The sequence below is a fragment of the Thalia democratica genome, chromosome 2 (assembly GCF_965202585.1).
Source record: "Thalia democratica chromosome 2, ktThaDemo2.hap1.1, whole genome shotgun sequence".
In the NCBI taxonomy this organism is placed as follows: domain Eukaryota; kingdom Metazoa; phylum Chordata; class Thaliacea; order Salpida; family Salpidae; genus Thalia; species Thalia democratica.
Genome location: NC_139166.1, coordinates 77,171,161 through 77,194,770, shown reverse-complemented (window position 1 = coordinate 77,194,770; position 23,610 = coordinate 77,171,161). Strand labels below are relative to the sequence as shown.

The window sequence follows — 23,610 nt, the reverse complement described above, 5'->3', positions numbered from 1 at the left end:
AAAGTAAAAACATCCTGTCCTAGGCAATACATTAAACAACATGTTTGCAAATTTCTAACTGTTTTTGTTAAGAATTATTTATATTAGAATCTTAAAAACAATTGGCTTATACATTAAAAAAAGCAAGTAAAGGTGTTTTTTAATATAAACAAATCAGAAGACCGTAAATTTTTAATACACTGTTAAAAGCAAAAGTAAAAACATCCTGTCCTAGGCAATACATTAAAAAACATGTTTGCAAATTTCTAACTGTTTTTGTTACGAATTGTTTGTGTAAGAGTCTTTAAAAAATTGGCTTACACATTGACAAATGCAAGTATAAGTGTTTTTTTATTTAAAAGTTCAGAAGATCGTAAAGTTTTTTATGCATTATTTAAATTAGAAGTTTTACTTTACATTATAGGTTTTGACTATATAAAAATTTTGAAAATTATCAACTTGATAAAAATAGGTCTATAACCTAAACTCAAAAGAGAAAGGTGACAAACTTTTATATCATTGTGTATTAAATATTTTCTTATTTTTAGGGTTTTCTTTTTATACATATCTTTTTTTTATTAATTATAGGTTTATATTGTTACATTAAGATGTCATTTATTATAGAAAAAAAAATCACTTATCACTATCATATTCTTGTTATTTATATTTTATTGTTGTTTATTTGTACATTCTTTTTATGTTTATTATTTTATAAATTTTTATTTGTTTTTTTATTTATCTTTGTGACATAATTAGATCATATTCATTTATTTTTTTTTTGACATTTATCATTTAATTAATTTTCATTACCAGTAACTATATGAATGTTCTTTTTCAATTTCAATTTTAAAATAATAACAGCTAGGTGGCGCTTTTCGTATTAGCTTTTGTGAGTTTGGTCAAGTTTATCAACCTTGAATTAAAATACATAAATTTAACACTTAAAAAAAGTTAGTCTATAAATATTGACAAGTTTTGAAAAGTTCGTCGGTAGTTTGGATTGATATATGCAAATTAGCAAAAGCTTGTCACAAAAGTTCGTCGAAAAAGACGACTATAGGAAGTATTTACCATATTTACTTACAAAATGTACTAATATATGAAATTAAAATAAATTTACTTATAGTTCACAATTAATTTTTTCAACAAGTTTAGTAATCTATATACCAAACCAATGCCAATAATAACACACATCATAATAATTAAAAGCAAGAAACAAAATGAAAGTTCTGTAAAAATATTTATCTTAAGATACGCTTTAACACAACTGATTTTTTCTATAAATTTTTTACTAAAAGAGTGGCAACCCTGTAATAATGAAAAACTACTTCAAAGTTACAGCCAAGTCAATATTTTTTAATTTAAACACAAGCTAAAAAAATATTCTCAGGTATGCTCCAACACAACGACGGATCGATATACAAGCCACTCCCACCTCCTCCCAGGGGTAAGAAGGAAAAAGAGTTTTATAAGAGAGTTTTTGAGGGGGATTGTAAAGACCCTGTGTTGTTGACGCTGAGACCTGTTTAATTAATTATTGTTATACTCATAGTACTAAAACTGTATAAATAATTGATAAACAAACAATTTTCATTGTCTTTTTCAAAACATGCTTCTAATTAAACTTATAGCTCTAAAAATTAAAATCAAATGTTGTTCGTTATATAAATAAAACTGAAAAGCATCCATATTGTAAATATGTATTGAATTAATCATGACTCTGTTACCGTTTTACTAATTTGAAAATAGTCATGTAAACATAAAGATGAAAATAGCGGTTAAAAGTAATTTTATGTTTTTCAATAGTTTTTAAGGCTACGCGTCATGACTTCATAATAGGCGTCATTATGTCATAATGGGTTAAAAGGAGTTACGACATGAATCACCTTAAATGTTTTTTTTTAGGTAATTTAAATTTTAAAGTAAAAAAAAGTTTACACGTAACTTTTATGCAAAAAGTATAATCTATTTTATTGAAGTTTATACCGACTGGTTGAAAAATATATGTAAAAATGTATAAGTTCACTATATCTCATAAAACCTTTTTTATCTTTAATAAAGATATTAAATTAAATAAAAAAACACACCATATTTCATGACATGTATTCTCTTCCCACTGGGGATGAAAATCTCCACGTCTCCATCTCCGTCAACATCTTGGACTGCCGGGGTCCCCACTGAATATTTATCAGAAAATATCTGAAAAAAAAAAGATTTTAGAAAATATCTGAAATAAATATAATAAATTCCCACTGAATACTTATCAGAAAATATCTGAAAAAATTAGATTTTCTAAAATATCTGAAAAAATAAAAATAAAAATAAGTTTCCACTGAGTATTTGTCGGAAAATATCTGAAAAATATGACAATTAAACTTCCGAATATATAATTTTATCTAATGTATAAGTTGGATGAAAATGTTTATGTGAAAAATCTAAATAATTAGGTGAAAAAAAATTAAAGGAAAATATAAAACTAATCACAACAAATAACTTGTCTGAAAGTATCTAGATAAAAACAGTTTTATAATTATTACAGTTTTAAAATTTTAGTAATTTAGTTAAAGATCGTGTGGCCAAAATTAAACACAACAATTGTATATAAGTTCTTTTAAACAAGAACAACTAACTTTATTGAAAATGAAAAACTATATAAGCCAATTTTTGAATTAAGGATTTAAATAATAAGTAGGTTTAAATAGCTAGCATGTTTATCCTTAATGATTAAGTAGCTAGTAAATTGAATTTTTAGTAATTTGTGGACTGAGAGTTATGGGTTAAGGTTTATATGTTATAGTTAAAAAGTTTTATGGTTTTAATGAACTGCTAGACTTTGATTTATTTTTGTGGTTTAATACTGATCATGTTTCTCTTTTTGTTTTTAATTGATTAAGAATAGATTTAAGCAGTTGCATTTACTTGTAATAACAATTCTATTAGTTTTTCTTTTCACAGATTATTACAAACAATACAATTTTTTACTCAAATAGTTAACTATAAGAGATCTTCAGTTGTTGGTAATTCTCATTTAAATAGAACTTTTTATTGGTTAATTTAAAGGAAATTACAACAATAATACAATAAAATACAAGTAGTAACTTTCTACTAAGTTTGAGTTAACAAGATTTTGAACAACTAGGTTTTAGATTTTTATTAAAACTGTGTAGTTTTTTTTGACTTTTCTATAAAATAATAAGTACACATAATAACTTAATAACATTATAACTAATAAAAAACTTTTTATTTGCTTTAAGTAGCTCTAGTAGAATAAGTTTTTTTAACTGAACTACATACATCATAACGACAACAACTATTTAAACCATTTTTAAACCTATAACTTTTTTAGAAAAAAAAGTTCTATAAAAATGTATAACTACCTCTTCAACTTTATATTCCCATTTCACAAAGTTCCAATTAATCGGTGAAACAACGTAAACTTTTCCATCGCTACCCCCTGACACTAGGATATTTGGGCGCATAGCTCTGTAAAAAAAATAATGATTGTTAATTATATTTAAATATTTTTTAAACTTATCTTCAATATTGGACAAAAGTTAAATACACACAAAAACGTGTTATAAAAAAAATAAATTCCAGGTAATTTCATTTTATTTTTCTACCATCGCCTCTTGGTACTTTGATGTTTAAAATCAGGCAAGTCAAATAGCAAGTATGGTAGGAGCTTTTGAATTTATTTATAATGTTTGTTTTATACACATTTTTGTTCATCAGTACTAGAATGGGTGCACGACAATTTACATTCTTAAAAAAAGATTCCAAGGACCTTAACTCAAAAAGTACTGTATATTTTGAAAATATAAAAAAATACGTTTGTAAGTCTTGTTAATATCTAGCTTTTTTTTGAAAAAGTTTAAATACTCTCTGAGATATGGCTAAAATTAACTTAAAAATATAATTATTTTTAACAAGTTAAAAATATCTTAAAAAATATTTAAAATTTTGCAAAAAATAAAAAATTGCCTGTAGATATTAATAAGACCTACAAACGTATTTTTAATTTTTTAAAAAGCACATTAATTTTTGAAACATCATCTAAATAACTGTTTGTCTAGCACGAATGCTTTTTTAAAAACCTAGTTTTTAAAAACTAACTTTTAGCATGGAATGAAAGCGTGAACTAGATTTTCATTTTGAAATTTTAACTTTAATGCAATTTAAAAAAAGTGCGTTTATTTCCGTCAAACTAATAAAATTGTAGAACTTTTATATTTAAAGATAAAAATTAAAGATCTTAGTTAATAAACAAGGAGAACAATATAATTTTCAATATTCTAAGATTTTGTTTTCAAAATGATGTTTAACTTAAGAATATATTATCAGCTAATGATGAAATCTTGTTCAAGTAAAATTGTAATAAAAAGTAACAATTTTCGAACTGTTGAATTAATATATTCAAACTGTTGCAAAAAGAGGTAAATAAGAACAAAAACTTTTAGTCATAACTAAAAATTTTGCTCGTAAATTAAACTTGTTATACAAGGTTTTTGTCTTTTTATTTTTAGTAGTTCGGTTCAACTCAGACACAAAAGTAGTTACTGTCTTTGTTTGTCATTACTTGAAAAAAATACATTCAAAATTATATGAATTAAACATTCGAGTTTAAAAAAGTTTTATATGCTAAAACTTTCAAATTTTTAGGGTAGAAGAAATGTGAGCTTCTAAAAAAAATAGATAATAATTTATTAGACAATCAAACATTTGAAAACCTGTATAAAACTATGAAAAGTAATTAAAGTAACATCCAAGTACTAACATTATCGTACGTGGCTTTACAAATGTGCTTCAAATATCCTAAACATAAACTAATTAAACAAAAAAACAAAAACTTACATTCTAGGATCTTTCGGATAGAACAAATGAGCGCTTCTGGGGCTTATCAAATAATTTTTCGTCTTCGAAGTCCATTCTGCCAGCACGTGACTTCGCCACCGTCCGGTACCGAAGTTGCCGTCCATCGGTGCCTCGTACGCCATCAAGCGACCTGTTGCAATTTAGGGAAATTCTTAAAAGTTGTTTGTTTTATAGCAATTTTTAATGAGTTGGTTTTTAATAGGTTAAATTGGTTTAAACAAGGTTGACCTTTAAACTAAACAGCAATAACTGTTTTGAAATTGACTTTGTTTGTTGAGGGTTACAATTATTAAAAACAAACCTTTTCATTAAGGTATTAAACATTAAAAATGACATCTTTTAACATGGGTATGGTACGTGTAAACTATCAAGTGTACTTGATACAAGCATTTTAAAGAATAATAAAATAATCAACTATGACGTCACATCTCACCTGGTCGACCGGAAATGGCTGCCACTGTGACGATGAGTTCGGGTCGCTGGTCCCCGTTCAGATCCCCGACCTCGATGTGGACAAACTGGTCGTATTTGGCTATGACCCTGGACTTTATCCGGTGGGTCTGCGTCCAATCGTTGTCCATGTCTGTTTCATAATAGGGGAATTTTGATTTAAAGTTTTTGGTATGAATGATGAATTTATTAAAATTTTTAATATTAATTGTTTTACGTTTTTTTTTCAGTACAACCAATACAATGTTTTAAAAAATAAATGTATTAACATTAACAGACACAGTTATCTTATTTGTCCTCATTTTACAAAACAAAAAAGTAATTATGACGTCACAAACCGTCGCTCCAGTACACAGTGATCTGATTGGTTCTCCTTCCCGCCACGGCGAACAGCTTGTGCCTCCTCATTTTCCTCTTGGGCCATCTCAGCATGCGGAATTCCCCTCCTCCTACGTCATCAGTCACGTTTGATATCCGCGTTTCCACCCAAGCCGCTCCCTGATTGGTTAATTTTTTTTGTATCGAATATTTTACCTGATTTGTTGCAGAAGATATAACTTTTATATTTAGTACATGTATGTTAATTTATTTATACTTAAAATATTGAACATTTTACCTGATTACTTGAAGGCTGCCGCAACCAAATCAGGGATGCCCCGTCTGTAAAAGTAAAACTAGTTTATTCATGATGTGTTTTGTGATAGTTGAGTTTTTTTTAATTATTTTATTTACTGCTTTTATTTTTTATCACGGAAACAGCCAAAGTATTAAAACATTCAACAATAGTTAAAGCTCATAAGTGCTCTCTTGTTAAAATAGTATATGTATATTCTTAGAAATTATTTTTCTAATTGACAGTTGTCACAGTTCAATATGCAAACTATGTAAAAAATATATATTACACACTTATTTATTCTTACAAACCACCTTTAGTCTCCTTGACAGTGACGCAATCTTTCCTCCCATCTATGTCCATATCGACCCATTCTGTGTGACGAAACACCGCTTGTGGGGCGTAGAATATCTTTGAGGGCCCTGTGAAAGTTTTAAAGTTGTTTATAAAAATTGAAGACATTTTTGAGGTGCAATACACAATCTGAACATAATTTAGAAACTTTAGTTAAATAGTTTAAAAATATCTTGTTAAATACGTTACCAAACAACATTGTAATAATGTTTTTTTAAACACTTTATAAAGACTTTAAAATAACAAACGACGTTTAATAATTTACTCCACGAATAACAATGTTTATTTTTTTACAGCGTACTAATAACTTATACAATAATCTATAAAAGTCCTATCCTAGTAACTTACAACAACTAGTCCCTGTTACAACAAAACCCAAAAACCAACTAACGCCAAGATTGTTCCGTTTCCATGTTCAAGAGGTAAATAGCGCCCTCCGTCGACTGAATCCCGTTGAAATTTCCCGCGGTGATCCACCACACCAGCGAGGGTTGGCTTTCGAAGGTTTTTTGGGGCAATACACCGATTTTTGTGGGGAAAGGCAAATGTCCGCTCCCCGTAACAACCTTGGTTACTGACGGGATCGACTGTTGCCATTAAATTTTATTTTAAATTGCTTATTGTTAACCAAGAATTCGTTAAAAATAAGAATAAAGTTAAGTTGAAATATAACTAGTGCAATTAATTTCAACCAACTAAAAAGTCAGTACTGATTTAAATAAAACAATTAAAAATAAGTACAATATTAAAACAACAATAAAAATTTATTATTTTTCAACTTACTTTCGGGTGGCTCATGAGTTTCGGGAGGTCTTCGACTAACCGGTTTTGTCCGTTTGCTGTCGTATAAGCGAGGTCGAAAGTTGCTAGTGTTTGTGAAGTTGACGAATGAGGTTTTAGTATCTGAAAAAAATATATATAAAAATTTCAGTTTTTAAAGATAAGTTGTTAATGTTTGTTAACTTGGTGAATGATGTTTCAAAACCGGTAAAAATGAAATTTATTAAGCAAATGCATCAACATCTAAACAATTTGTGAATGTCTAATGAAGTTTTAGTATCTATTTAGAAATGTACATGATTGTCTTTAGTATCTAAAAAAGTTTTTGAAAATTATTTTTTGCAAACTGATTTGTAAAGACAGATGTTTTTCATTTTATTTTTTTCTATCAGTTGTTTTACATTCGTCAAAAACTTTTAAGATTGTCTATAAATACTGTCCGGGTAGAATTGTTAAAAGATTTATTATAAGTTTTTTCAGTATTTTGCTTTAGATGCATAAAATTTTCAATAAAAAGTATGTTAATTAAATTTTTTTTTTACAAACCATCATTTTTAATTTTTTTAAATATCTTTTAAAATATTTTACGCAAAATTAAAGAACTTATTTATAAAAAGATGATAAGAAAGGGGAAACCTTTATCCAAGCCAGCACTTTATTTTACAGCGTAGTATGATACATAAATTGTTACAAATGGTTTGGAATAAAAAAAGACAAAGTATAAAATATTAAGCCAATAACTTGAAAAGCTATTGTAAATTAGTAAATTAAGAGTGAATTACAAAACTAATTTTTTTTTTAATTTTTAAATTTTCACAATGTAAAAAATGCAAAATAAATGACGTCACTGCGTAGAAACTACAAGTAAGAATGCTAATTAAATTAGTTTTCGGCGAGTTTTGTACATAGTTTTTAAACAGAAAATTTGGTATAGTATTTCAGCTAAACTAGAAGCTAAACCTATAATTTGTTTAAAACATTTTCAACATGCTTAATAAGTTGTTTTACTTTGAATGACAGTTATTGTTATGGTAGTAAAATTTCTACAATTTTTTTTATTCAAGTTTCTTAATTATTTTATCATTTCATTTTGCTCCAAACAAGATGTTAAATTAAATTATTTTAAAAAAAGAGATAATAACTTTTGTTTTGTATCCATAAACACCAAGCCCATATTATACAGAAATTAGAACAAAAGATATAAATTTTTGGTAACATAACTTTTAATCTAAAATTTAAGCTACTTTTTGTATTTTCAAACAACGCAAATTGCATTCTTTAAAAGGTATACGAAATAGGTATAGAACTAAAAACGTGAAGAACTGGTAAAAATGAAGTATTTAATTTTTCTAGTTTTGTTTTTAAACAAAATTTTAGAGAAAAAGTAAGCTTTTTTAAATATCAATTTGTTTTAGTAAGAAACTCAATAAACTTTAACTAAAATAAACTTTGTAAGTTTCTTTAGAAAGATACTAACTTCTTAAAATATATACAATCTACATATAAATTATAATTTTTTTTTAAGTAATATTTAGCTGTCGAAGTTAAATATGCTTTATTTAAATTATAGAAGAATTAATCATTAAACTACAAAAAAAGCATCAACTCTTATTGCAACAAATTAGATTTATTTATAAAAATTTTTGCTAGTAAAAACTTATAGTAAAATAATTTTTATAACAAGATTCAATAAACGAAAAACAAAACTTTACAAACTAACTTAATACAACAATACTTTTATTTCAAAGTTAAACTAACTAAGCTGAAATAATAATGTGTTAAGTTAAATTATGTTTAAATATCTACTTAAAAACATAATTAACAACTACTTCGTTATTTTTAAAGAGTAAATATCTCATTATTTTATCATAATTACTATAATTATAACTAGAAACAGCTAACCTAAAAGTTTTATCTATTTTAACTTATTACTTATTAATATTTGTAAATATCTTATAACTAAGTTGATATTTAGTATCATAATAAAAAGATCAGTAATTTTGTACATTTTAACTAGAAATACAACTTACATGAGCACAAACCAACACTAACAGTCAATAGTTTATTGACAACACAAGCCAAACAAAAATAAAAAGTGTCTGTATTTACTTTGTAACAAGTACAAAACTAACGTGAGCAGATATCGGCTCCATTACCATCGGGATATCATACATCGACGTTGCCACATACTTATCAACTTTCTGATTTGCAAAAACACAAAAAACATTCAACAAAAATAAAAACAAAATTTTATGCTTCATGCTTGTACAGAAAAACTTCTACAATATTGTGTGTATTGTACAAGTCTGAGTATTTATTTGCCTTGAGGACATTTTACTTACCGGTTTTTTCTCCTCTAATTGTTTTTGTACTTGATTCTATTGCAAACCTTTTGGGTTTTTATGACAAATAAGGCTACTATTTTTCTGTCTTTTCTTCGGCAATTGTGCTGTTTTTTTCAGTAAAACGTATTCTCATAAAAAGCAACTTTTTGTAAGCTGAACTAAATACACGTGGTAAGTCGTTTTGACCTTTCCTCAGTATGTAGGTTTGTATTTGAGTGCAAACTTGTAAAATAAAAACTTTTCAATTTACTTTTTTTTTTTCAAAACATGTGCACGTATTAAGTTTTTTTTTTGTGGTCCTTAAAAATAAGATATTGTTACTTAATGTTCTCATTTTCTTTTTTTCTGTTGCTTGATCTGGCTAGTAGTTTGTGCTTTTCAGGACAAACAACTAAATTTTATTTTTTTAAAGGTAAACTTTAATTGATCAAGTATTTCCCTTTTCGTTAGATCATCCTTTTTTAATTGTTAATTGCGTATGATAACTACTAAGACTTAATAAAAGGCATAATTGTTTGAAAATAATATCATTAGCAAAAGTACATATGCTCGTATATGGTAATTTATCATTTAAATTTTTGTTTGCTCGTTTATGGTGAATACTATTTTGAAATTTATACAAATTTTATTTGTTGTTAGAACTTGTAAATAAAAGTTAAGTTAAAAAAAATATATTTATTTATTGCCTATATATAATTAAAAACTCGCAAAAACTTGTTTTTATTTATTATAACAATCAATAAATAGTTGAAAAGTTATTTTCGCAGTTTAATTAATCTTTTTGTTTTACTTAAACGGACAAACTTTTTAGCATAAATAACAAAATTGTATTTTTCTTAGTTAAATTAGTAATCACACACGCTTCCAATTGCATAATAGTTAAAGCAGTATGATTAAGTAGAACTGAAAAACAAAATCTAATTTCCTAAAAAAGATTTTTTATATAATAAATAAAACTAGTTTATGTTTATGTGGCCCTCGAGCATGTAAATTTGGTCAACTAAACAAAACAAAATTTAAATTTAAATTTTCAAAAAAGAAAAATAAATTATAATAGTTTGTTTTTAAGTTTCTGAATATCATTTAAAAATCATTTATTATGCTTAAGCCTTAGATGTGAAAAAAGACAGATAGTAAATCTAGAAGTTTTTCTTTAAAGTTTAGACTTTACTTTTCCTTTTAAACAACAAAAGCTTACGTACTTGGATAAATTACTTATATAATATTGCAAAGTTTTTTTAATTGGCAATTTTACATGTTTTTAACTTTTAAAAACACGGTGACTGGGTTGAAGTAACTGTTGTACTTTTTTTGTTTCAAAAAGTTGCAACCCGAAAAACTTTAGATAGATTATTAAGGTATTTAAAGGTTTTAAAAGAAAAACTTACACTGTTTAAAAAGAAAGTATTAATATTTGTTTATATTTTAACTAGTTTAACAAAATCACTAAAATTTTAAATACGTGACATGCTGTGCATTAAATAAAAAAAGATTTTTTTTAACTACTAAAAAGAAAATACAAATAAAATAATAGAAATTGATTATAAAAAGTGTACATAATGATCTACACCTGTTTTTAATGATCTACACCTTGTAAATAATGATAGAAATAATAATATGACACAAGTTTTAAAAAAAATAGTTTTCGACTTTAGAAAAAAATATACATTTTAAATATGCTAGGCCTGATCCATTTAAGTAGATAAACGTGACTAAAACAGATTAAAAACAAAAATTGAATAAAACAACGGCTCGCGGAAAAAATTGAAACATGAAATTTGGCCCGAGATAAACAATTGTCTGCCGACTCTGATTAAATCCAACTGCATCTTCGTTACTTTTAATTACAAAAAAGTAAAAGGCAAACGTTTAAAATTCATTTAGTTTGTGTTTTTTTTTAATATAATTTTTTTATGTGAAAGGTCTTAACAAGATATTTATCTATAAAAGTTCTCTTTGTTAAGAAAAGGTCACTAATTTACTTTAGATAGTTACCTTTACTGTATTGCCATTTAAAGATTTTTCAATATTACCTTTAAATTAAATATTTATTAATTTTCGGTTTTATTTGTTAGACAAAATTTTCACGCTTTTAAAGTTAATTTGTCTACTAAACAATTTGTTATAACAATAGTTGTCTTTACCGTTTAAATTCGTTATAACCAATATAAAATTTTGTTTAATTTTAATATTGTTTCATTTTTAATTAAATTACTTAAAATTTCTTAAGTTTTAACAAATGAACTTTTTTATATGAAGATTATATTTTTAAAAAATAGTGGTAAATAATAACATTTCCATTTCTATGAATTAAAAAATATCAATTAACAATATAATATTGAACAGTAAATAATAATTTATCTTACTTAATTACAATTTCTATGCAACTTTATATTTATAAAAAAACATAAAACGTTTACAACTAATTAATTAAAAACATGCAGTTATAGCTTTTAACTTAAATTGTCGGAAATTAATTCAAGAAAATTTATCGCATGTAAATTAAAAGTTTTAGATCAGACAATTTTAAATTTAAAATTTAAACGTTAACCAAAAGAGATTAAATTTTATAAAACCACTCAATTAATCACTTTCAAAACTGGCCTTAACCTATTAATAAAATTAATAATACGATTGTTTAAGTTGATACAGTCTGGTACAAAAATTCATAAAAATAACTTATACTTGAATTTAAACTCTCTTGTCTGAAATACATACTTTTTTTAATGAACCTATGTAAAAATAGAACATTTTAATAATAAATTAAAAATGTTATAAGTTTTTTTTTCGTAATATTTGTTATAAATATAGTGTCATTTCTAAAAAACTAAACTTATTTGTTTACTACTACAATTCTAAAGTATATAATTTCCCTAGCTCAAGTCTAACTACTAACTTTTTTAGTTGCAATTTACAAGCTATTTGAGCAAACTCAATGAATTGTAGAGTCGATATTCGTTTTATTGAAAGGACTTTAGAATTCATAGAAAATTGTTTAGCTTTTTAATTTGTACTATTAGTTAAAAACTAGCAAATTAAGTTGTTATCTAATTAAAAATAACTTATAACTTTAGTTACTTTAGACGAAACTATTTTTAGTTTTTTCAAAAATAGATGGTTTATAAAAAAAACATTTAATAAAATAAAATTCAATTAACTTAAACACTTTGAAAAAAAGATAATAGCAGCTAAAATTATTGTATAAATTAAAAAAAATAACTAAAAAATATTTGTAACAAAAATTAGATAGAAAACAATAAAATTGTTTTAAAACAGTTATTGATTTTTTACATATTCCTCATTTATATTTTTAGTAAATTAGTTTTCGTATTTTTATATTAAAATTTATGTTCTGTTTTTTAAAATTACTAATAAAAGAAACGTCAATAAATTGTTTACTAAACGACAAATAAAAGCGCTCAAAATATTTGGTCCTAAGTCCTCTTGCACGAACATACCTTAAAGTTATCGAGTCGCACACCAAAAATATCTTTTAACGTCTTTTCCACGTCGAAAACAATAATGTTTAAAATATAATTAATAGGTGATAGTTTTTCCAAATTTAACAAAGGATTTTTATTTTATTATCACGTAGCAATTTTATATTATTCTTTATCTATATTTTATTTTTATAAACACTGTTAGTTGAAATTTTTTATATAATAAAATATTGTATGTAATACTATTTTGAAATTTAAGTAAAGCACAAAACACAAAACTTTTTACATCAAAAAAAAAGCTCAAAAATTTTAGATTAATATTTTAATTTTCTTTTTGTAACATTTAATTAACATTTTCCATAAATTTACATTATTTGGTATTTGATTTTTGTAATTTTCTTTAGCTTAATAAATGTTATTAAAGATTCTTCTAATTTATAAACTTCTATAGTTTTGATATTTTAATTTACTATGAGTTATCCTTAGTAAATATTTTTATTTAATTATGATTGACTTTGGGAAATTAAATTAGAAGGAAGTTTAAATGGATTGAAACTGATTGTAATTCTTTTTTTGTTTTTTCTTAACTTCTTTTTTTAAAAGTAACACCAACACTACTAACATTAATAAATTATAAACATTTTAAATACTTGTAAAGCTACTATGAATTTTTTTTTTTAATGCTGTTTAATTATATTGTTTAACTTATTTTTTTAAATATTTTATTAAATAAATAAAAATTTCTTTCTTTATAAATACTTTCTCTTTTTTATACCAATAGTTGTTTAAACATATAACTTTATTCAATATTACAAAATTCTATTAGAAATTAATTCTTATTTCGAAAAAAAATGAACTCGGGTTGATTTTGATCGGGTGGATTTTGAACCGGGTGGATTTTGAACCGGGTGGAATTTGATCGGGTGGATTTTGACTCGGGTTGATTTTGATCAGGTTGATTTTAATCTGGTGGATTTTGAACCGGGTTGATTTTGATCGAGTGGATTTTGAACCGGGTTGATTTTGAACGGGTGGATTTTGAACGGGTGGATTTTGACTCGGGTGGATTTTGACTCGGGTGGATTTTGAACGCGGGTGGATTTTGAACCGGGTTGATTTTGAACGGGTGGATTTTGACTCGGGTGGATTTTGACTCGGATGGATTTTGATCGGGTGGATTTTGACCCGGGTGGATTTTGATCGGGTGGATTTTGAACCGGGTAGATTTTGATCGGGTGGATTTTGACCCGGGTGGATTTTGATCGGGTGGATTTTGACTCGGGTGGATTTTGATCGGGTGGATTTTGATCGGGTGGATTTTGATCGGGTGGATTTTGATCGCGGGTGGATTTTGATTGCGGGTCGATTTTGAACGTGTCCCAATTAAAAGTCATTGTATAAATACGATAGTGACTTTTTTATCGACTTTATACAGCACTTCAAATTGATGATATTTCGGTAATAAGTTTCGTTATTTTATTGAATTCAACTATTCATGAAAGTTCTATAAAATTCAATTAAGTTCGTGTTAACCATTAAATAAAATAGTAGTAAACTAAATTGCTTACCCTTAAACTGCAAACCTTTAGTATTTCGATAGAGCTAGAAGATTACTTTTTCTAAGTAATGATATTTGAAAACAATTTTAAGAATTTAATTGTACGTTCAAAAAGAAAACTTAAAGTTGGTTTACTTCAAAATATTTCAAATATTTTACTACTTAGCTACAACAGATTCCAAAATAAAGATGAAAATTGAAAGCCAGTAGATGCTCATTTTAGGAGGCCATTAACTTTGTATAGAAAATTAGTACCTCACCAACTATTTTATTAAAATGAGTTCTTTTCCAGTTTAAAACTTATCTCAAGAAAAAGGAATTTATTTGATGTACTTGATTCCATTGTGAAAACAAGTTCTTGAAGTAGAATATTTAATTTTAGATTGAATTCATTTGCCATTTTTTCATTTGAGAAGATAGTAAAAATGTCGTCTACATATCTCGTGTACATTTTAGGTTGGATTTCATTTAAGAGACCTGTTTCTAATAATAACTTGGTATAATTCCAGAATTTTTAAATTCCAACCTCCAAAACTTCTAGTGTATGATAATGTTGACACTTTTTATTGAAAAGTTTTGTTAGAACAGTTGAAAATGGCAAGAACTCAGTATAATACAGCTAAAAACAATAAAAATGAAATACTAAAATTTATTCGCTACAAAATAAGTTCTATCCAGTATCACCTTCTCTTGTTTTCTATTAAGGAAACAATTATTAAAGACAAAATATCGGATAAAAGCAGAGACATTAGAAGAAATTAGCTTCATTGTGGAACAGCCAACGTAAAAGTAAAACTCCAAACTTTATCATAAACAATAGTAATCATGAATTTACAATTAGTGGTAAAATTTAAACGTATAAAAAAATTCTATAATCATTCCAAAATCAAGTTTGTTGTGAAAAATGTTTTATCTTATTAAAAGTTATAAAAATATTAAGTGAAAAATTTGAAAGCTTCTAAAATATTTATCGCATGAAAAAAAAATATTTTATGTGTATGGCTTAAAATAGTTTGGAAAATCTTAATTTTTCTGTGTATCTTTAATGTTGAAGTTTTTAATCAATTGGCCATTTAATCGTACAGAATAGTAGTTTTTGTTTATCTTTTATTTTTATCTATAAGAACATTTACCTATTTTAGTTTTACTTGGTCTCTGTATTTTATTACTTTTCTATAATTGTAAGTCTGTCTTATCTTTAAAAGAGTATTGTTATACTTAAATGCTTTTAATCTAGTTAATTTTGTTTTTGTTTACTGTTTACCATGTAACTACACAAATGTATCTATACTTATACTTTTAGTATTCAAACTAACTGAATTGTAAAATAACGCTTTAAAAAAAAATTTTGAGTAAATGTGCAGTGAAATATTAACTGTGAAATGTAGTTAAAAAACATTTCAAGTAATGATCACCAAAGCCTATTGTCTTTTGTAATATCTTTAACTGTGTTTTACGAATCCTCGAATTTTTAGAACATTATACTTTTTATTTTTTTGAAGGTAGAAGTGTAAATCAAAACTTACATAAACTTATAGTTTAAATTAGTTAAACTAAAACGGTTAGCATTTATCAAAAAAAATATAATGAAACTTATTTAATTTACTTAACGTATTAAAACTATTAATTCAAGTTTTTTCAAATTTTTGATTATTCTATTTTTAATTATTAACTTTTCCCTATAAAGCTAATAAGGTTGCTTCAAATATTTTAAAAACAAACATAAAAAATACATATCACTGCTACTTTTGTTATAAAATCAACATTACTTTGTTTCTATTGTAAAAGTTAATGATTTTATTTTGACAACTTGGGTTGTCACCTTTTTATAATTTATGGACCACTTTTCATTAAAAATTTCACGCATGCCCTGTTATATGTGAAAATAAGCTTCCGTTGACAGCAGTTGTGTTGAATTAATATATATATCAAAGTATAAAAACTATTGCAAATTAAACGGTGACCAAACAAGTAATAATACTCGTAAACACTTGCACTTATTAATTTCAATACAGTGCTTCCTCGCTAATCCGGTCCTCGCTAATCCGGTTCCTCGCTAATCCGGCCGGTTTTAGTCGAGAAGTCGACTTATTTACTTTAGCGTTTTTAGCATTTAATTTCATTTTACTTCGAAAATGTATTCAATTTACGTTTTATAAGTATGCAAGCAATATATCGTAACGTCATAATAAAGTATCATTTGTATAATCTTAAGTTTTTTTTCATACTTTTCCCGCTCAGTTGTAACAAACTTGTTTATTATTAATTTGCAATTTTTCTGTCTTTGCTAAGCAAGTTACACTTTAATATACTTCAATCAACATATCTGGTTAAAAAATGGATAAGACAGCAAAGAAACGAAAACGCGTTCAACTAACAATTGAAAACAAGTTAAAAGTTTGCGAAATGACAAACAATAATGTGCCTAAAGCTGTTATAATGAGCCAGTTTAACATTTGTAAGTCAACTTTAAATGAAATTTTGAGAGGCGAAGAAGATTCAAAAAGTTTAAAGCTAAAAAGGAGGAGCTGGGACTAATTGGAGCTGCTAAAACGGCTAAAAAAGTAGAGGGTGGCGTCTTTGACAAGCTAGACAGCGCCCTTTACATTTGGTTTCGTCAGGAACGTGAAAAGGGTTGTCCAATAACTGGCCCAATACTATTAGAAAAAGCCTCCGAGTTCCATCGTTTATTTTACGGTGAACACTCAAGGCCCTTTTCAGCAAGTACGGGGTTTCAATGGAGGTTTTGCAGGAGATTTGGCTTGCGTAATCTTAAAATATGTGGCGAAAAATTAAGTGCAGATAGTTCAGCTGCTAATAAATTCATAAATGAGTTTTCTGTCATAACTGAGGGCTTACCTGAACACCAAATTTTTAATTGCGATGAGACTGGGTTATACTTCAGAATGTTGCCTAGTCATACATTAGCTTCAGTTAACGACCGGCCAGATGGAACGAAGAAATCAAAGGACAGGGTAACAATAAACGCATGTGCTAATGCAAGTGGCACAATAAAGCTACCTTTATTGTTAATTGGAAAGGCTAAAAACCCGCATTGTTTCCGTAACCTCAACAAGGAAGCGCTGCCAGTTGTCTATTGTAGTCAAAAAAATGCTTGGGTCGATCGTGACATTTTTCACGATTGGTTTTTTAACTGTTTTGTTCCCGAAACAAAACAAAGACTAAGTGAACTTGGGCAAGAAAAGAAGGCAATTTTGTTCCTTGACAATTGTTCTGCTCATCCTAGTGAGGACGAACTTGTATCAGCTGATGGAAAAATTACTGCAAAGTTTCTGCCTCCAAACGTTACTTCACTTGTACAACCAATGGATCAAGGTGTACTCGAGTCCATAAAAAGGGTTTATAGAAAGTCGATTCTTAGAGATCTTATATCGCAATCAACTTTCACAATTTAAGATTTTTAAAAAGAATCGACATGACAAAAGTTGCTGACACCGTTTCATCTGCTTGGGGTATGGTAAAGCCTTCTTCCATTAGAAACTCATGGAAGAAATTAATGCCATTACAGCAAAGCTCTTCCATGCAAAACATAGACCCTTCAGAAAAAACTCAAGACAACGAGTTTGTACAGCAATTTGCAACATTAAATATCACATTTACAGAAGATGATATTCAAAGATGGATAAGTTGCGATGGTCCTGGATATGACCATATGGACGAGCAAGGAATTGTTGAACTGGTTACTGGGGATAACGAAAAAGAGGCTGTTGAAGTTGTTGAGATGAAATTGGTGTTTCCCAGCCTTCTAAGTGTCAACTTCTCATGCTGAAGCCATACAGAAAATGGACGATTACTTAGCTTACTATCGTTGCCAACCAGAAGCCACACCTGAAGATGTGTCAAAACTCATCCAATTTCGTGAGTTTTCTGCTAAGAAACGAGAAAGCACTGTAAAACAATCTTCCATTTTTTTTTTTCAAAAAATAATCTTTATTTAGTTAAAGTGTTAATAGTGCAGTTTTTTCCATTGATTTTGAACTTATAAAATTTTGTTTCGTTTAGTTTTGTCTGTTTTAATTCTTTTTTCTTTGAATAATGTAAAATAAATTAAATTAACAGAAATTTTATAGTACGTTTTGTTATATACATTCGTAATATAACTAAGGTAGATAATTTGTAAAAAAAGCGATATTTTGTTCTTATCCGGCCAAAGGCAAATCTGGCCGTATTTTCAAAAAAATCTTGGCCAACTTGGCCGGATTAGCGAGGAAGCACTGTATTTATATCCTAGTTTGTCGTGTAGGATATAAGTAAATAAATAAAAATACATAAAGATTATACAAGTTATAAATTTTTTATCGATACATAATTATAAAAACTAATTATTAAGTAAACATAGTATATCTAATAAAACTTATACGAAAAGATGGAGGTTATAACCTAAACTGTCGTTAATTTCACAATAGTAAATAATAAAGACTTTATTTTAGAATTTTGAATTAAATTAAAACGTTAATTCACTGCAATTAAAAAAAAAACTTTACAAACAACCTTTTTAAAAATCTATAATTTAAGTTTATATGGATATTAAAAAAAAAGCTTTATTTTGTCATAGAACTTCTACGGATAGAACGAACTATACTACTTCAGTAGCTTAAAGTTATAGTTTTAAATGCAATGGAAGCACTGATAAAGTAATGACTTACTAAAGTTACTATTAAAGAACTAAACATTTATATGTGAGAGAAGATGGAAACTATGATAGTTTAAGATGATTCTTACTCAATTATACATGAAGTAACAACGTCATAACGCGTTTTCTCTCCCAACATCTAATAATATTTTTGATTTTCATAAAATCAGCTTAGGTATTTTGGTGAAATGATTTTTTCCATCTGTTGTTACAAAGCAAGAATTGTTTGACCATTCTTCGTTATCAATATCGTAACATAAAACTGTGGATTTTTCAAGAAAAAACATAACAATCTTATTTCCTAATGAGATAGCTAGAGGATATGAAAAACTAAATATGATGGATACAAAATTTTTACAAGTTGAATCGTAAACTTCGAATTGGTTTTCATATCCTCCTATTGCAAACAGTTTGTTCTTTTTAGAAACTAAATAATGACTAGACGCTGGTTTTATCATATTAGGCAAGTATTTCCATTCATCAGCTATGTAGTCATATGCTTCAACAGTGTTCAATTCATTATCATTATTACCCCATCCACCAGAAACTACTATTCTTTCTTCAAATACTGTGCAAGCTGCACTTGATCTTGCTTCTTCCATGCTTGCTACATTTCCCCATGTGTAGTTGTTTGTATCAAAATATCTAATGTTTGCTATATCTTTACCTTGTAAGTATCCACCAAAAAAATAAATTCTATCTATAAAACTGCAAACACAATAATATTCACGATCGTCAAGAATATCTCCTACAATTTGAAGAGAGTCAGTAGAAATTGAGTATTTTTCAATCCTTCTTAAATTTATTCCTTTATCATGTAGACAGTTTAATAAGTAGACATGACCTTTTAAGTAAATCATCGGTGTACTATTAGAAAATATACGATTTTTTGTTAGTGAGGGGACCTTTCTACAGCTTATTAGATTTCTACCATCGAGTTTGTTCACAAAACTTGTGTTTATCTGATAATCTTCAACATCAGAATAAAAAAAATCTCCACAGAATAAGACATTAAAGTTTTCATGGCTACAATATCTAGTACCAGGTTTTTCACTGATTAATAAATTAGATTTATTTTTTACTTCATACTGTTCTAATAAACTGTTCATTAATGCTCGACATTCTTCAATCTTTTTAAATGACAAATCATGCTTCAATATATGTTTTAGAGCATGTTCAGACAATAAAGATAGCCGAACTGTCATCAATATATCTCTCGCATGTTTCTTTCTATCAATGAAATTGTAGTTTATCCAAGCTTCAGCAGCATTAAACACTTCAATTTCTGAAGTGATGTGAAGATCAGAACTTAGTAGAACTTTCTTGACTGTGTAAATATCTAATTCTAAAAAGTTGTTAGTTTCAGCAACTGTTGTAAACCAACAATGAATGTAAGCCTTTGTTTCTTTTGAAAGATGTTTTATGTTAAAAAGAGTTGACAACTGATAGTAGGTAGCAGCATTTTGAGGATTTGTTTTTGTCTTCATGTAATTGCTAATCAAAGTTTCTATGTCTCTACTATTCTTTATCTTATTTAACTTTAAAGCTACAATCACTTTGATCTTTTCTTTAAGAATTTTGGCTGAAAACAATAATTAGAATTATTTTCACAGCCTCATTCTTAAACTTAAAACAAAGATTTAAAAAGGTATGTACTTTATTACTAAAATAAACCATTTTTGCAATAAAAAAGATTGATATGCAGAAAAGATTAAAAAAGCTAGGTTTAATTTTATTAATCAACTTTCAAAATATATTAAATAGTACTAATTAAAAGTTGCAGATAAAAATTTATTAACTTAAATGTTGGGCAATTCTTAAATAAAAATTTAACAAACACTCACTAGATAATGCAATTTGGTTGTAAACTTTAATATCATTATTCTCAATCCTTGTAGGATCATCTTTTTGGCAATGATTCAAGAAAGTTGTTCTACTTGTTTTTTCTTTTGATGGTATACTATCCATACTTATAAAATAAACTAAAGTTATTTTAAATAATATATTCTTTTTTAGTTAATATTCTGAAAAATATTTTTATAGGTTTAGAACAAAATATGCGAATTTTAATTAAAAATTACTTTATTGTAAAACGTTACTTGTTTGTTGATATAATGAGTCTTATATTGACTTTATTTTTCAATAATTTATTTTACAAATAAAGTTTCGTTCAAAGACCTTGCAGTGCTTAAATATTTCTTCTTTAGTAGTTGAGATTTCTCTTTTTGTTTTCTTAAAACCAAAACATATAACAATGAGTCTCGTTGTGATCTTAAGAGGTCTGTCCTATTTTAGCTGTGTCAGTAAAATATAATAGTTTTTTTACAATTTATATTCTTAGTTATTAAAAATCTATTTTTATAATTTATTGATATGTTTGGGTAAAGTGGGTTAGGGATAACGGTATAAATCAAAAAATAACTTTAAACAAAATTTATTCAGCAAAAACAGGAAAAACCCCTTTAGATTAAAAAATTGGAACCTAAAATAATTATATAAAACTAATTATACCAAATCTATAATCTTAAATATAAGTTTTATAGACAATACAAACTATAAAACAAAACTAGTATAAAATTATTTTTTAGACTGAATTTATTAAAAAAAAAGAAAAAAAAGTACTTTTTCTAAGTAGCTCTACTTAGACTATTAATAAGGGACATTATAGAGAACACTTTGTTTTGTACTTTTTCTAATTCAACTAGCTGTAATAAACGCTTTATAGGTGTAGTTCGGTTAAACTAACTTTAACAATATAATGCAATAATAAACAAGGATTGAAATTTTTTCAATTATATAAAATAAGTGATTGCAGTCTGATTTTTTTTATTTAGACTAGCGATTCTTAGCTACAAACTTTCCATTGAGTACCATTAAATAAAAAACTGATTAGAAAATAATCTACTACGACTAGTTTAACAGAGTTAAGTAACTGTAAAAAGGAAAACAAAAAGTTAACTATATATCTGTTCCATAATACATTTTCTTTAATTATTAAATATTGAACCTTTTACTAGAAGAAAGTTTAATAATAAAAAAATACAGACCGAGGGTAAGGCTTAGGGGTAACAGTGATAGTAAAAAAAAATACAGCTAATAAAAAAATATTAAAAGACAAAAAGTTACCGACCGAGGAGGAGGGTTAAGGGTAACAGTGACAATAAAAAATAAATAATTAAAAGTCAAAAAATAAAAAGAATACAAATTATAAAAAAACTTACAAACTGAGGGTAAGGTTAGGGGTAACAGTGATAGTAAATATAATTAAAAATATATATATAAATAATAAAAAAATATTTAACTCGTGCAATTTTATTCCCTCTTGCAAAATTGTAATTGTGCAATTTTGTCCCCTCGTGCGATTTAGTACGCTCGTGCAAACTTTACAGCTACCATGATACAGAATACACTAAACTAAGTGCTTGATTATAATGATCTTAATAACTTACTTAAATAAAAAAACAGTATGATTTAAAAACTTTGCAAAACTGACATTTGTGTACAGTAGACTACCGCTTAAGTACGCACTTTTTTTTTGGTACGCACCTCGCCTTAAGACACTTTTTCAGAAAGACCAAAAAAAATTCTAAATTTTTTTATGTTTCTGTACAATTTATTTATCAAAATAAAGGATTTTATACTAGAACTTACGAGAAATTCCAGATTTTTGCCTAAATTTTCAATCATCAAGTTTTTCCAGATTATCTTATGTTTCCAGGTAGAATTGCCAACCAGCTGAGTTAGCCTGAGACTTTCACAACTTTTAAACTAGGGTGAGTAATCCTGAGTAGTCTAAGTGGCCTGAGATTGTGACAGCCCTGTTATTAAATGTTAATAAACTAAATACATATGCAGTGGTTGCAGAAAAGTGAAAAAAATAATGATATTTGAGCTGTAACGCTATAAAATAAATAAATCTAGATGACAAAGTTAAAAAAACCTACAAATAGAACATAGTTAAGTCATAATTTAATTTAAATGTACACACCTTGATGTTTTGAAAATGTCTGGTAAACAAAATGTAGTTTGGTACTTTCTAACAAAACAAAATATGGCTTAAGATTCTTTTTTATATCATTGACTGACATTAACTTTCTATATTAAATGTATGTATAATTATGTAGAAACATTTTATAAAAAAAATAAATCATTTTAAATTTTTTTAAAAAATTTTTCAGGTTAGAATTATGTATTAAATTTTATTTAAAATAAAAAGACTTGTTTATTTGACTTAATTATTTGGTTGCTAGTTGTAAGAAAGAAAACAAAAAACAAAATTTCATATTATACCATATCGTCAAAAAGTACGCACTACCTGTGCTAAGCACTTTATGGTCAGGTTTAATTTGCGTACTCAAGCGGTAGTGTACTGTAATTATCTTACTTTCAATATGAAAGTGTTCTTGGCAAAGATAATCGACACTAAAAAGATTTAATACAATAAACACTTGTTCAAAAAAGCTAATATTTTATAAAGGTTTTAACATGTTTCTAGGAAAATTTTGCAGTTCTAGTCTGACTTTATAAATGATTTTTTTTAGTTTCACTATTTAGAAATTTTAGAA

At 26.5% G+C, this 23,610-nt stretch overlaps 1 protein-coding gene across 1 annotated transcript; it reads right to left on the bottom strand.

Annotated features, from left to right (window-relative positions):
- Positions 1–1,325: 1,325 nt before the first annotated feature.
- LOC145829711 (uncharacterized) lies at positions 1,326–9,310 on the bottom strand. Its single transcript, XM_082937572.1, has 11 exons — positions 9,181–9,310; positions 7,052–7,171; positions 6,660–6,855; positions 6,229–6,336; positions 5,918–5,961; positions 5,640–5,799; positions 5,285–5,434; positions 4,831–4,981; positions 3,357–3,462; positions 2,067–2,178; positions 1,326–1,501 (listed from the first exon to the last, which is right to left on the bottom strand). Exons 1-11 carry the CDS (start codon positions 9,307–9,309, stop codon positions 1,446–1,448), a joined length of 1,332 nt encoding a protein of 443 aa, XP_082793698.1. The 5' UTR covers position 9,310; the 3' UTR covers positions 1,326–1,445.
- Positions 9,311–23,610: the final 14,300 nt, after the last annotated feature.

What these genes read in the sequence shown, in the direction of transcription:
- LOC145829711 (XM_082937572.1), bottom strand. Translation starts at nt 9,309, where the DNA reads ATGAAGCATAAAATTTTGTTTTTATTTTTGTTGAATGTTTTTTGTGTT. An exon ending in CACTGTGTACTGGAGCGACG is followed by an intron (nt 5,435 to 5,639) that starts GTTTGTGACGTC and finishes ATTATGAAACAG; the next exon opens with ACATGGACAACGATTGGACG. An exon ending in AATACATGTCATGAAATATG is followed by an intron (nt 1,502 to 2,066) that starts GTGTGTTTTTTT and finishes TTAATTAAACAG; the next exon opens with GTCTCAGCGTCAACAACACA.